The sequence below is a fragment of the Neofelis nebulosa genome, chromosome 13 (assembly GCF_028018385.1).
Source record: "Neofelis nebulosa isolate mNeoNeb1 chromosome 13, mNeoNeb1.pri, whole genome shotgun sequence".
NCBI classification, from domain to species: Eukaryota; Metazoa; Chordata; class Mammalia; order Carnivora; family Felidae; genus Neofelis; species Neofelis nebulosa.
Genome location: NC_080794.1, coordinates 63,586,630 through 63,600,767, shown reverse-complemented (window position 1 = coordinate 63,600,767; position 14,138 = coordinate 63,586,630). Strand labels below are relative to the sequence as shown.

General features: G+C 41.8%; 1 protein-coding gene across 1 annotated transcript in view; it reads left to right on the top strand.

Moving 5' to 3' along the window:
* PKD2L1 (polycystin 2 like 1, transient receptor potential cation channel) overlaps positions 1 to 14,138 on the top strand; it is a 34,002-nt gene that overhangs the window by 13,786 nt on the left and 6,078 nt on the right. The window contains exons 3-7 of the mRNA XM_058697474.1: positions 10,775 to 10,902; positions 11,359 to 11,612; positions 12,583 to 12,807; positions 12,971 to 13,199; positions 13,852 to 14,022. Coding sequence (XP_058553457.1) covers positions 10,775 to 10,902; positions 11,359 to 11,612; positions 12,583 to 12,807; positions 12,971 to 13,199; positions 13,852 to 14,022 — 1,007 coding nt within the window. The remainder of the gene's footprint in view (positions 1 to 10,774; positions 10,903 to 11,358; positions 11,613 to 12,582; positions 12,808 to 12,970; positions 13,200 to 13,851; positions 14,023 to 14,138) is intronic.

Here is a 14,138-nt window from a genome sequence, read left to right as displayed (position 1 = left end):
GAATCTGAAATGGGCTCCAGGCTCTGAGCTGTCAGCACAGAGCCTGACGTGGGGCTCGAACTCACGAACCGTGAGATCATGACCTGAGCCGAAGTCGGATGCTTAACCGACTGAGCCACCCAGGTGCCCCTAGAACTATAATTAAAAAAATTGGCAAAAGAAATGGGAAAACATAGGGGGGAAGACACCTTGTACCAGAAAACTTAAGATGAACAAAAGTACTGCAAATAAGAACAAAGCCTGAGATTCCTGGCACCCAAAGCAAGAAGAAAACATAAACAGGCTGTGCAGTTCTCACTGGTAAGAAAAAGCACACCAGTTAATAAGGAGACCCTAGATCTGGGAAGAATTGGCTTTGTTGGGTTTTATATGAGACATGGAATATCGTAATGGATAAAAGCAATGTTAAAGACTGAAGCTACTCTTCTTTTGGCTGTCTTTTATATCTGCCTCCTTTAAAATCCATATTAAATTCTCATTCTTACATAATTTTTAGGAGTAGCGATATACTCTACAGACATATGTACACATTTGTGTATGTATATATGTGTATAGGCATATATATCCATATATATATATATATATATATATATATATATGTGCTTATACATACACACATATATGTGTGTGTAAATTTTTATTGTATTCTAGAGACCTGGATTTACCCAGAAATAAAGCTTGGAGAGCCTTGAGGAATTAATTGTAGGTATGTTCCTAGAATATCATCATCAGTCGGTTTAGTCAGTAAGCCTCCTTTAATACAGGGTGATTAATGTATTTTAATTAATGTAGATTTGGCACAAATAAGCTAAAGTCATTGGCTGCTCTCCAGAGATGTCCCAACAGTAGCAGAAGCCTTTCTACCTCTATTTTCTTGGAAATAATGCCATCTTTTTGAAAATGTCATCGTTTCCACATAAGTAAAGATCATGTTACAAGGGAATAAAATGCAGCAAAACTGGCTTAAACCATATGGGATTTATTGTCTAGGTAATGAAAGTCCAAAGGAGGGTAGGGTTCAGGGATGACCCATCCAGTGACTTAATCATCAAAGACCTGTCTATTTCTATTATTCAATTCTGCCAGCTGCACAGATTCATCTTAGGGCTGAATCCTCTGGGACTTTCTCATTCATATCTATTATAAGAGAGAAGGTCTTATAAAAGACTCCAGAAGTCTCTCTTCATGACTTCTTTTTTTTTAAGTTTATTTATTTATTTTGAGAGAGAGAGCCGAGTGGGGGGAGGAGCAGAGAGAGAGAATGAGAGAGAGAATCCCAAGCAGGCTCCATGCTGTCATCACAGAGCCCAACGTGGGGCTTGATCCCATGAACCATGAGATCATGACTTGAGTTGAAAGCCAGAGTTGGCTGCTCAACCGAGCCACCGAGGTGCCCCTCTTTGTGATTTCTTGACCTGAAATGTGTTACATGCTCATCCCTTAACCTGTAATGGGGCCAAGGAAGGGGTATTCATGGATTAGTTTAGGTCTAAGCTTCCCACCCAAATCCAAGAGCCAGGGTTGAATTCAGCTTCTAGCAACATTCATGAGATGATCCACAGAGGTGTGATATCTCAAATAAAATCATGGTATTAACCAAGAGAAGATCTTAAGGAAGCAGTCACAAAGTCTAGTACAGCATCCAGCACCTGGAAATTTTAACCTATGACTTGGAAACAAATAGGAGGAAAGATTTTTAAAAATAATGTTATTATTTTTATATTGTATTATTATTACAGCATTAATTGAACTCCATGGGAATGAAGAGAAATAAAATCCACCTATTACACTACTCATTCATTGAAAAGTCCATTTTTCCTTCAAGTTTTTACATACCTAGTATTTTTGTAAAGTATTTAATTGTCATGATGACAAAGAAACAATTTTGCATTCTATGTTTATTACCATTTCAATGGCTTTGTAACACTCCAACAAGTGACTCGATCATATCATAGTTTACTTCAATATTGCCTCTTTGTAGGATATGTAAGTTGTTTACAATCTTTTGATACTATAAATAACCCAGGTAACATTTTTGTACATGTGAGTTTTTCCTTCTTTGGGCTCACCTATGTCAAAGTATGACTCTTCATACAGATTTATATACAATTATCTGTTATTGTTTATACTAGAATGAAGGACTTTGGAGCTTCTTTTAAAATGGTGATGTTTTGAGGGGCGCCTGGGTGACTCGGTCGGTTAAGCGTCTGACTTCGGCTCAGGTCATGATCTCGCGGTCCGTGAGTTCAAGCCCCGCGTCGGGCTCTGTGCTGACCGCTCAGAGCCTGGAGCCTGTTTCCGATTCTGTGTCTCCCTCTCTCTCTGCCCCTCCCCTGTTCATGCTCTGTCTCTCTCTGTCTCAAAAATAAATAAACGTCGGGGCGCCTGGGTGGCGCAGTCGGTTAAGCGTCCGACTTCAGCCAGGTCACGATCTCGCGGTCCGTGAGTTCGAGCCCCGCGTCAGGCTCTAGGCTGATGGCTCGGAGCCTGGAGCCTGTTTCCGATTCTGTGTCTCCCTCTCTCTCTGCCCCTCCCCCGTTCATGCTCTGTCTCTCTCTGTCCCAAAAATAAATAAAAAATGTTGAAAAAAAAAAATTAAAAAAAAAAAAAATAAACGTTAAAAAAAAAATTAAAAAAAAAATGGTGATGTTTTGAGTTTACTAATAGCTTTTTGCAATTCACCTCCTAACTCAGATATTGGACTCTTTAAATAGTTTTCTTATAAGGGGCACCTTATAAACTTGCATAGTACTAAACATTTGGTTTGATTTTTGGAAGGAGAGTTAGAGTCCCTAATCAGAAGGATTTGAGTGGTAGAGGATATATTAGTGTAATGTAGAGTGATGGCTAAATTCATGGTCTTTGGAGTAAGGCAGACCTGGGTTTGAATAGAAGTTCTACTCACTTGCTGTATGATCTTTGGACAAGTTTTTTAACAGCAGAAAATGCAGATGGTAATTCCTACTTTCTGAGGTTTTTTTGAGGCTTATGGGAGACAATGTGTGCAAAGCCCAGTGCATAATGCGTCGGTCATGGCGGTGATTATTATTTAGCAACTGTGAATTTGATCTGAGGCCAAGGTTAAAAGGCATGATATAGCGTATGCAAGAGAACTTAGTTCTGTCCAAGAAGGGGGAAAAAAAATCAGATACTCTGTGCTGGATGGTGAGCCACCACCTGGTCTCTGAATCTTCATAGCATTCTCAAGCAGTCATTGTCCCGTGTCTGAAAATGTCCTGAAGCGAGGCCCTCACTATATCAGAAAGGAAGTAACGTACTGACATATGGACATTCAATATACTCACTCGAATTCTGTCTGATTCCTTCCAGCTCCGACCCATTCCCTTGTCTAGTGTTGCCTTTTGAAACAAACAGAGCAATTCCACTCCTTCACTGGATCTTAAAAGAAGGAACCAGGAAGGCTGCTTGCAGGAGCCCACACCACGTGATCCTCAGTAGGCAGTCCTCACGGACACTGCTGGAGATGAAATGGGTGTGGGTGAAATGATCCATTTCATAATTTGAAAGCACTAGTAGCTAGGATGTTCTGCCTTTTATGGAGCTTACATTTTCCCTCCTGTTACTTCTACGCCTTGAATATAGATAGGTCCTAGGAGCAGAAAAGATTTAGTTTACTAGGGAAGCAGATAGATTTGCATTTGAATCCTGGCTCCATGGGCAAGTTATTTCAGCTATCTGACACTGGAAAATGGGGATAATAATAGCACCAAATACGTAGTGCTATTGTGGAATTAAATGCAATGGGTGTGTCAAAACTTAGCCTAGGGCGTATAATAGATGTTTTCAGGTAGTAAAGAGCTGGTCTTTTATTTCTCCTGATATGGAGAAGGATGGTGGTAAAATGGATATGCTGAGTCCCTGTCAGATTCAGAAATCTCTGAACCAGGTGTTCCACTTAGGCAAGCTGGTTCTTTAAAGGAAAGTCAAATAATTTACCTCAATGGTAATTAATGGGGTCAAGTGGGGGAAAGGAGACACAGGAAAGATCAACAAGTTGTTTTCAATCTTTTTCTCCTACAACATGCTGGAGGGATATGGTCGCCTCCAGTAATTACCAGTGGCTCCCTAGGGCAATGGATTCAGTGATTTTCCCTTGGTGGTGAGAAGGGGCTATTCTAAGAGGGCTGTGTAGTTTGTCAAAGCTTTCATATTCCAAAGAGGTTCTGAGAGTCCTTTGGGAAAGATGTTATTTCTTCTTCCCCACTCCCAGTCTTTTGTTTTTTTAATGTTTATTTATTTATTTTGAGAGAGAGAGAGCACAAGCGGAGGAGGGACAGAGAGAGAGACACACACACAGAATCCAAAGCAGGCTCCAGGCTCTAAGCTATCAACTCAAACCCATGAACCATGAGATCATGACCTGAGCTGAAAGTTGGGTGCTTAACTAACTGAGCCACTCAGGTACCCTGTACTTCCAGTCTTGAGAATCACAGAAACAGACAATAGGAAACCCCTGCCTTCTTGACGACGCTATCAAAGACAAATGGGATTATACAGCAAAAGGTCATGGCAGTGGTTCTAGTGCAGTCCCAGAACCAGTAGCACCAGCAATACGTGGGAATGTATTGGAAATGAAAATTATTGAGCCCCGGGGCACCTGTGTGGCTCAGTCAGTTAAACATCCGATTCTTGATTTAGGCTCAGGTCATGATCTTACAGATGGTAAGATCAAGCCCCGTGTCAGGCTCCGCACTGTTAGCACAGGGCCTGCTTCGGATTCTCTCTCTTTCTCTCTGCCCCTTTCTTGCTCACACAAACACGCACACTCTTTCTCAAAATAAATAAATAAAAATTAAATAAAGAAAATTATCATGCCCCATATAGACCTACATCAATCTCTGTTTTTTTTTTTCAACGTTTTTTATTTATTTTTGGGACAGAGAGAGACAGAGCATGAACGGGGGAGGGGCAGAGAGAGAGGGAGACACAGAATCGGAAACAGGCTCCAGGCTCCGAGCCATCAGCCCAGAGCCTGACGCGGGGCTCGAACTCACGGACCGCGAGATCGTGACCTGGCTGAAGTCGGACGCTTAACCGACTGCGCCACCCAGGCGCCCCTCAATCTCTGTTTTAATAAGCCTTCTAAGTAATTCTGATGCATGCTGCAGTTTCCATATCATATTATGAGACATAGGAGCTGAAATCATCACTCAGTCTAGCAATCCTGGGCTTCTCCTGCCCTGCTTTTGGGTTTAGATTGCCGCAACCTCTAAGCCTCGTATTCATCTGGTGTTCTGGATGGTTGACATGTTAGGAAAATTGATTTGTGCCACCAACATTTCTACCATCACATTGTGTAAGGGTTGCTGACTTTACTTGCTCCATACATCAGCCAAGGACTGGCTTTGTTTCTCTTACCTGAGACTTTATGAATTTATTCCTCTCTTTGGACTAAATATTCTAGCCTCTTTCCATCTATTAAATAGGAATTATCCTTGACTATTTTATGATATTGCTGGTATGTGTCAAATATGGAGCCATAACACCTTATTTAGTTTGAAAATTATTCATTTATTTCATTCTACTCTACGTGGCAATTTTCCCCCCACTTTTGGTTCAGCCCAACAAACACTTATTGAAAAACTATTAAATACCAGGCACCATGCTAAATGAATGAGTCATAGTCCTTGTCCCCTCAGGAGCATATAGTGGGATGACTAGAACTGGTTGTTAAGCACCCACTGTGTTCAATGCATTCTAAAGACATCATCTTTTATCTTCATAATATTACAAGAAAGACATTGTATTCCCCCATTCAGATGAGGAATCTGAGACTCAGAGCCCAAGTCTATACTGTAAGTGACAGAGCTAGGATTTGAACCTAGGTCAATCTGGCTTCAAAGCTCATGCTTATTCTACAAGTTCATTCTGAGTGCATACATGATCAGGGTAGGTCAGCATACTATTAAAAGATTCTATTCTGATGGAACTGGAGGGTATTATGCTAAGCGAAATTACTCAGTTGCAGAAAGACAAATATCATATGACTTCACTCATATGAGGACTTTAATATACAAAACAGATAAACATAGGGGAAGGGAAGCAAAAATAATATAAAAACAGGGAGGGGGACAAAACATAAGAGACTCTTAAATATGGAGAACAGAGGGTTGCTGGAGGGGTTGTGGAAGGGGGGGATGGGCTAAATGGGTAAGGGGCATTAAGGAATTTGCTCCTGAAATCATTGTTGCACTATATGCTAACTAACTTGGATGTAAATTTAAAAATTAAATTAAAAAAAAAAAAGAAAAAAGATTCTATCCTGTATAATTCAATTTTAAATGTTAAAGATGTACTAAAGAAAGTTCATTCTGGGACATCTTTCTCAATAGAAGTTTTTAAGGATAGAAGCCAATGACCATGTGTTTCACACATGTTGGACTTTGAGTAATGTTTGTTTAATGAATATAAAATGTGTCTTTAGAATAATCAGGGTGATAGACTGATAATATGTTCTACCAAGTATCGATTTGGGCTTTCAAAATAGTAAGCTGAATTTCATAGAGGTGGGTGGGTAAACACCCCTTATCTCCTGAGACAAAGTACAAAATTTGCTGAAGTAAGAATTAACAAGGGAGAGAAGGTATTTGGGTGGGGAGAAGGTAGTGAATAGGCAGCAAACAAAGCTTAAACCTTAATTTAGAAGATTTTTATTATGTATTTACTTATTTTATAAATATTTATTTACTGAGAGAGCGAATGTGTGTGTGTGTGTGTGTGTGTGTTTGAGAGAGAGAGAGAGAGAGAGAGAGAGAGAGAGAAGGGGAGAGGCAGAGAGAGAGGGAGAGAGAATCCCAAGCAAACTCCATGCTGAGCGTGGGCAAGGTCATGACCTGAGCAGAAATCAAGAGTCAGATGCTCAACCACCCAGGTGCCCCCAAGAGGTTTTTTAACAACTTCTTGGTCTTTTTTGTTTGCATGTACTTCAATTAAAAAGTTACAAAGAATACTGTTTCTGAGTATCGGTGGGCATTTGACCAGGTAAAACCATTTTTCTCAAAATACATAGTCTTTACTATCTTGGATAGTAATCAGAAATGCTACATCTCCATATGGGGTTGACAACCAGTTCAGAGCAATGTTAATTCTGAGTAGTAATTCTGAGTAGGATTGGAGAATTGGAGAGAAAAAGATACAGCAAGAGCACCACCTAGTGGCCATCTAGAAGTTATATCAATTTAATCAGTCTATGGCATTAGGAAAAGTTCAGCTTACTGATCATTCTTACTCTGTGGTTGGGTTCTCAGCAGACAGAAGCTTCACTTCCAACCCATTTTCCAAGTCCTAAAAAGCTGAGTATGAGTCCTCCAGATACTAAGGGAAGATGATCACAGATTTGAATTAGAGAGGAGTCAAGTTGTTTCTTGGACTTAAAAAGAGCAGAATGAGGGAATGTGAAGCCATAATGCTTCCTTCTTTGCAGATTTCTCCCCTGGAAAGATGTGATGTTGCTTGTGCCTATTTTAGGATCACTCACCAGTCCCTCTTTCCTACAAGACTATGGATGAGCTCCAGGGGTGGTAGGAGCAAGTACGGCCCAAAATTTGAAGAAGAAAATTCTTAAAGAGAAGTGCCCATAAGAGACTGAAAAATCCTACTTTAATTTTTTGATGTAATTACAGACTTACAGAAAAGCTGCAAGAATAATACAAAGAATTCTTGTATATACATTTCACCCATATTTCCCAAATGTGTACATTTTACCATGCTTGCATTTTCTTATTGTTCTCTCTCCCAATCTCTCTCTCTCTTTCTCTAGACACACACACACACACACACACACACACACACACACACAATATTTGAGAATAAATTGCAGACATAATGCCCTGTTGCTCCTAAATACTTTAATATGTAATTCTAAAAACAAGGACATTCTCTTATGAAAGAAAATTATCATTGATTCAGTACTATCATCTAATGAACAGACTTTATTACAATCTCACCAATTGTTTCACTAATAGCCTTTATAGTACAAGAAAATAAATTATTGTCCAGGATTTAATCCTCGCTAAATGCACATGTTACATTTAGTTTTTATGTTTCTTTATTCTTTTTTTCCCAATATATGAAATTTATTGTCAAATTGGTTTCCATACAACACCCAGTGCTCATCCCAAAAGGTGCCCTCCTCAATACCCATCACCCACCCTCCCCTCCCTCCCACCCCCCCTCAGCCCTCAGTTTGTTCTCAGTTTTCAAGAGTCTCTTATGCTTTGGCTCTCTCTCACTCTAACCTCTTTTTTTTTTTCCTTCCCCTCCCCCATGGGTTTCTATTAAGTTTCTCAGGATCCACATAAGAGTGAAAACATATGATATCTGTCTTTCTCTGTATGGCTTATTTCACTTAGCATCACACTCTCCAGTTCCATCCACGTTGCTACGAAGGGCCATATTTCGTTCTTTCTCATTGTCACGTAGTACTCCATTGTGTATATAAACCACAATTTCTTTGTCCATTCATCAGTTGATGGACATTTAGGCTCTTTCCATAATTTGGCTATTGTTGAGAGTGCTGTTATAAACATTGGGGTACAAGTGCCCCTATGCATCAATACTCCTGTATCCCTTGGGTAAATTCCTAGCAGTGCTATTGCTGGGTCATAGGGTAGGTCTATTTTTAATTTTCTGAGGAACCTGCACACTGTTTTCCAGAGTGGCTGCACCAATTTGCATTCCCACCAACAGTGCAAGAGGGTTCCCGTTTCTCCACATCCTCTCCAGCATCTATAGTCTCCTGATTTGTTCATTTTGGCCACTCTGATTGGCATGAGGTGATATCTGAATGTGGTTTTGATTTGTATTTCCCTGATGAGGAGCAACGTTGAGCATCTTTTCATGTGCCTGTTGGCCATCCGGATGTCTTCTTTAGAGAAGTGTCTATTCATGTTTTCTGCCCATTTCTTCACTGGGTTATTTGTTTTTCAGGTGTGGAGTTTGGTGAGCTCTTTCTAGATTTTGGATACTAGCCCTTTGTCTGATATGTCATTTGCAAATATCTTTTCCCATTCCGTTGGTTGCCTTTTAGTTTTGTTGGTTGTTTCCTTTGCCGTGCAGAAGCTTTTTATCTTCATAAGGTCCCAGTAATTCATTTTTGCTTTTAATTCCCTTGCCTTTGGGGAAGTGTCGAGTAAGAGATTGCTATGGCTGAGGTCAGAGAGGTCTTTTCCTGCTTTCTCCTCTAGGGTTTTGATGGTTTCCTGTCTCACATTCAGGTCCTTTATCCATTTTGAGTTTATTTTTGTGAATGGTGTGAGAAAGTGGTCTAGTTTCAACCTTCTGCATGTTGCTGTCCAGTTCTCCCAGCACCATTTGTTAAAGAGACTGTCTTTTTTCCATTGGATGTTCTTTCCTGCTTTGTCAAAGATTAGTTGGCCATACGTTTGTGGGTCTAGTTCTGGGGTTTCTATTCTATTCCATTGGTCTATGTGTCTGTTTTTGTGCCATTCTTTTTTTTTTTTTTTTAATATGGAACAACTCTTTAGTTTTTCTTTATCCTGCATGACTTGGCTAAAAAATTAAGTAACAATAAAGTATAATACTAACAAATTAAAAACTATAAAAACAAGAATCCATAAGTTCATGCTGATATATATAAATGAATAAATAAACGAGGAAGAAAGGTAAGTTCTTCCTAGAGAGAATGTTAACTAACAAATGCAGAAGGAATGATGGAATGGGAAAATCAAATCTTGACAACTTTAGTAGTAATAATCAGGCAAAAGTCATTAAAGGATATTAAAACTAGTAGGTGAAAGATTGATGAGTAAAAGGATATTTACATAGTTTCAAAGTGTTTCCCCACAAAATACATATTAATTACAAAGAGAAAAATAATTTTACATTGAAGATAGCTGGAAGATACTGCCTTAACAAGGAATGAAAGTTAGCATCACCAGTAATGATACAATTAGACAATATATGCCTCCTGATAGGAAACTCTGAGAAGAACACACATATCTTCTTTGGTATGGTTTGCCCAATGTATAACCTGAATTTTTAAACACAAGGAAACATCAGGCAAATCTAGACTGAGGGACAATCTATAAAATAAATAGCTTATACTCGTCAAATTTTATCTTTTAGCTAGAAAACTTGTAGCTTCCCTTGAGAACCCTACTTTAGACTGGGTGTATTTGGTTGGTGGTTGAGGGAGATTCAGTTTCAAGGCAAAAGCCTGGTCTTTTTCTGATGGGTATGCTCTGAGTCCTTCCCTCATGAGATAACTGTGCCCCCTCAGGATGCCCTGGGGCCAGAGGTGCCATGCCTACCTCCCACTCCCGTGGCTGTGGAGTCACTGACTCCAAGGTCCAGGACGCCAATCTCCATGTAAGGTGTTTGGCCAGGGCCTTGGACTACTCTAGAATTCAAAGGTACTTTTCCAAAGCCATAAATATAGGACAAAGGAAAGGAAGCACTGCCTGATGCAGAAGGTGGAAATATCTTGGCTCTGGGGAATAAGAACGAGGAAGTTAGCTGGTTTGGGAAGAAAAAAGTGGATTTTCAGAATGACAATCTAAAAAACTATTTCTGAGTGGAGTTCAGTCTTTCTAAGGTAAGTTGGGAGGAGAGGAAGAGACCTTATAGTCATAACTCTTCCCTAATAAATTCCCTGGTTTCCCCAATGCCACTATTGCCATGGGATCCCATCTAGATAGCATCTCTGTCCCCAGGGCAATGGGCTTTCCTATCTTCTCTGGGGAATGGATATGGGAACAGTGAGCAGGACACAGCTTCTTGGGTTGGTTTCTAGTGACCTACGGAATGACAAGCTCCAGTGCCTATTATTACACCAAAGTGATGTCTGAGCTCTTCTTACATACCCCGTCAGACACCGGAGTCTCCTTCCAGGCCATCAGCAGCATGGCGGACTTCTGGGATGTGAGTATGAGATACCCTCTACCTCTCCTTTCTCCTTCTCAATGGCCTGAAGCATGAAGCCACAGGCCAGGATTCAGGGATGTCAGACAGTGGACCAGGCCATATCCAGAGACCAGATTATTCTAGAATCAGGCCAAGTCAAAGGGTCAGGCAAGAATCAATGGGTCAGAGTAGAGTTTAGGTAGAGAAATTGGGATGATGACCAGAGAGTCAAGCTATACTAGTTAGTTAAACTAGTATTGGGAGTTATAGGTAAGGCTGAACTTCAAAATGCATCTCAAACAAAAAGTAGGGCCACGTCAGGTCAAGAAGTGGTCAAAGTTCATGGGTCAGCTGAGGGATCCAACAGAAGTAGACTAGAGATAAGCCAGGGGGTCAAGGAGTGATGGCAAAGGTCATTCCAAGAGTAAAGGTCAAGATGAGGTTAGGTTAGGCCCAACCCAGCTCGTGGTCTAGTTTGCCCAGGGCCCACTACTGGACAGTTTGTATTGGACCAAATGGTACAACAACCAGAGCCTGGGCCATGGCTCCCACTCCTTCATCTACTATGAGAACCTGCTGCTGGGGGTTCCAAGGCTACGGCAGCTGAGGGTCCGCAATGACTCCTGCGTGGTGCATGAAGACTTCCGTGAGGACATTTTGAACTGCTACGACGTCTACTCTCCAGACAAAGAAGAACAGCTCCCCTTTGGGCCTCTCAATGGCACAGCGTGAGTGAATCCCCCCACCAATGTTGCTAGGCTTGCTTCTCTGAGCCTGACACCATCCCAGGGGTTGGGAACGATTTCCACTTAGTCTTAAAGAGCCTTGGGGGGATCTGGGGGAGGGACAGGGGAAGCATCTCTCTGAGTCCCATCTGTGACTGTTAGGAGGTCTTGGTTTGGGTCACTCAGGAACAGAGAAGATACATTAGCAAACAAGACCATAGCCTCTGGACTTGTTTCCACACACAGGTCATGGTCACATTTGCACTACCCTGGGGACAGTCCTGGCAGAGAAAGCATTCTTTCTTGTCCAGGTGTTCTTATGGGTATGGTGAATAGCTGAAGCACTGGTGCTGCCACACAAGTCATAATTGGAAGAGTCTGACCCTTAGAACTGTAGGGGAAGAAACAAGGGGTTAAGGGTCAATGGAGAATTAGGAAAGAAAGGGGAAAAGGATGGACAGGATGTGAAGGGGAAGGAAGGAAGAGCACAGGGAGGAAAGTTTGTGGATGGAACAGAGAATCATGAGACAAAGCAGCCAGGTGCACAACCACAAGAGCAGAAAGGGTCTTTTCTGTATTATATGAGCCAGGTGTTTCCCTAGTGGGGACTCCTCAGTCTGAGATCAAAAGTGGGGCATGGGTTTGTCATCCATAGTTTTGGGTGACATCATGAGAAATCAGGACATTTATATTTGAGTTTTAGTTTGGCCACTAACAAGCTGGATTATCTTAGACATTTCTGAGTCTTAGGTTCCTCATCTTCAAAATGTGGATAATATTTACCCTCCATTCTCAAATAGTTGTTAGTATCAAACAAGATGATATGTGTGGAATATATATTATACATGATATGTATATATAATATATATGAAACTGTAATGCCCAGACAATCATCAAGTGTTGCCATTGCCTCAGGAGATCAGCTTTTGGACTGGCTCAGACCTCTCTGCTCAGATGGCTTCTTCTGTGACAGGTGGACATACCACTCGCAAGATGAGCTGGGGGGCTCCTCTCACTGGGGCCGGCTGACAAGCTACAGTGGAGGTGGCTACTATCTGGACCTTCCAGGGTCCCGACAGGCCAGTGCAGAGGCACTCCAGGACCTTCAGGAGGGCCTGTGGCTAGACAGGGGCACTCGGGTGGTCTTCATTGACTTCTCAGTCTACAATGCCAACATCAACCTTTTCTGTGTACTGAGGTGGGTCTCCTTTCCCTGTCTTACCTCCATCCATGGTTCCTGGTTCCCTTCTCTGCTTAAGACCTTTCCTTAAATGTGTACCCTGTGGTGGGCGTGGAGGAGAGGGGATTGGAGGAACTATCCTAGCCCAGGCCTCACCAGGTATCTCCCCTTCCTCCCACAGACTGGTGGTGGAGTTTCCAGCTACAGGAGGTGCCATCCCATCTTGGCAAATCCGCACAGTTAAGCTGATCCGCTATGTCAGTAACTGGGACTTCTTTATCATTGTCTGTGAAATCATCTTCTGCATCTTCATTTTCTACTATGTGGTAGAAGAGATACTGGAGCTCCACATCCACCAGTTTCGTTACCTCAGAAGCATCTGGAACATTCTGGACCTGGTGGTCATCTTGGTGAGGGACAGATATCTTATACTTGGGATATATTAGGAGGAGGAAGGGGATCTACCCTGATAGGGGCTCCAAGTTCTTCCTTTTGGAGTCTCGAGTCCTCCTTATGATTTCCGGTCAAATCACTGTGTGACAACTCCCAGAGCCAAGAGGCTGATGTTCCCCCGGCTCAGCCCCTGGGAAAACCCTGTCTCCCACATGCCCTCCCACTCTGACCTGTGAGAGGTTCACTTGATATTCTTTTCCTCTTCTGCCTTTTGCCTTTATTATCTGTCCCTTTGAAACTCCTACCTTTTCTCTTCTCTTCTATTAAAATAGCCTGCCTCTTCATCTTCATCTTCTTCCTGTTAACAGGACACAATTTCTTGACCAAGACTAGGAAGTGATGGGAGAAATAAAATTACTTGGCTCCAATTCTCCATGGTCCTTTAAAACCTACCTATTTACCATTGGTCCCAAAGCCTTGTTTCAGGATTTAAGATACTCCCCAATCATCCTATTCACTTCCATTTGAAGCTTAGATAGTCAACAGCTCAGAAGAGAAGGATTTTTTTTCCCACCTGACTTACCTACCCCAGCTCTCCCCTAGGACCTTATCATTGAACTTCCCTTGAGAGCCTGACTTCTCTGACACCTCTGACCCCTGTGATGACAGCTCTCTATTGTGGCTGTGGGTTTCCACATATTCCGAACCCTTGAGGTGAACCGGCTGATGGGGAAGCTCCTACAGCAGCCAAACACGTATGCTGACTTCGAGTTCCTCGCCTTCTGGCAGACACAGTACAACAACATGAATGCTGTGAACCTTTTCTTTGCCTGGATCAAGGTACCTTGGGACCCCTCATCCCCAACAACACCTCAAAGCACTCATTCTCCCTTGTTTAGCACTTGTGTCATTTTCCTTGTCTGGTTTGACAACTCCAGTGGCCTCCATAAGTCCCT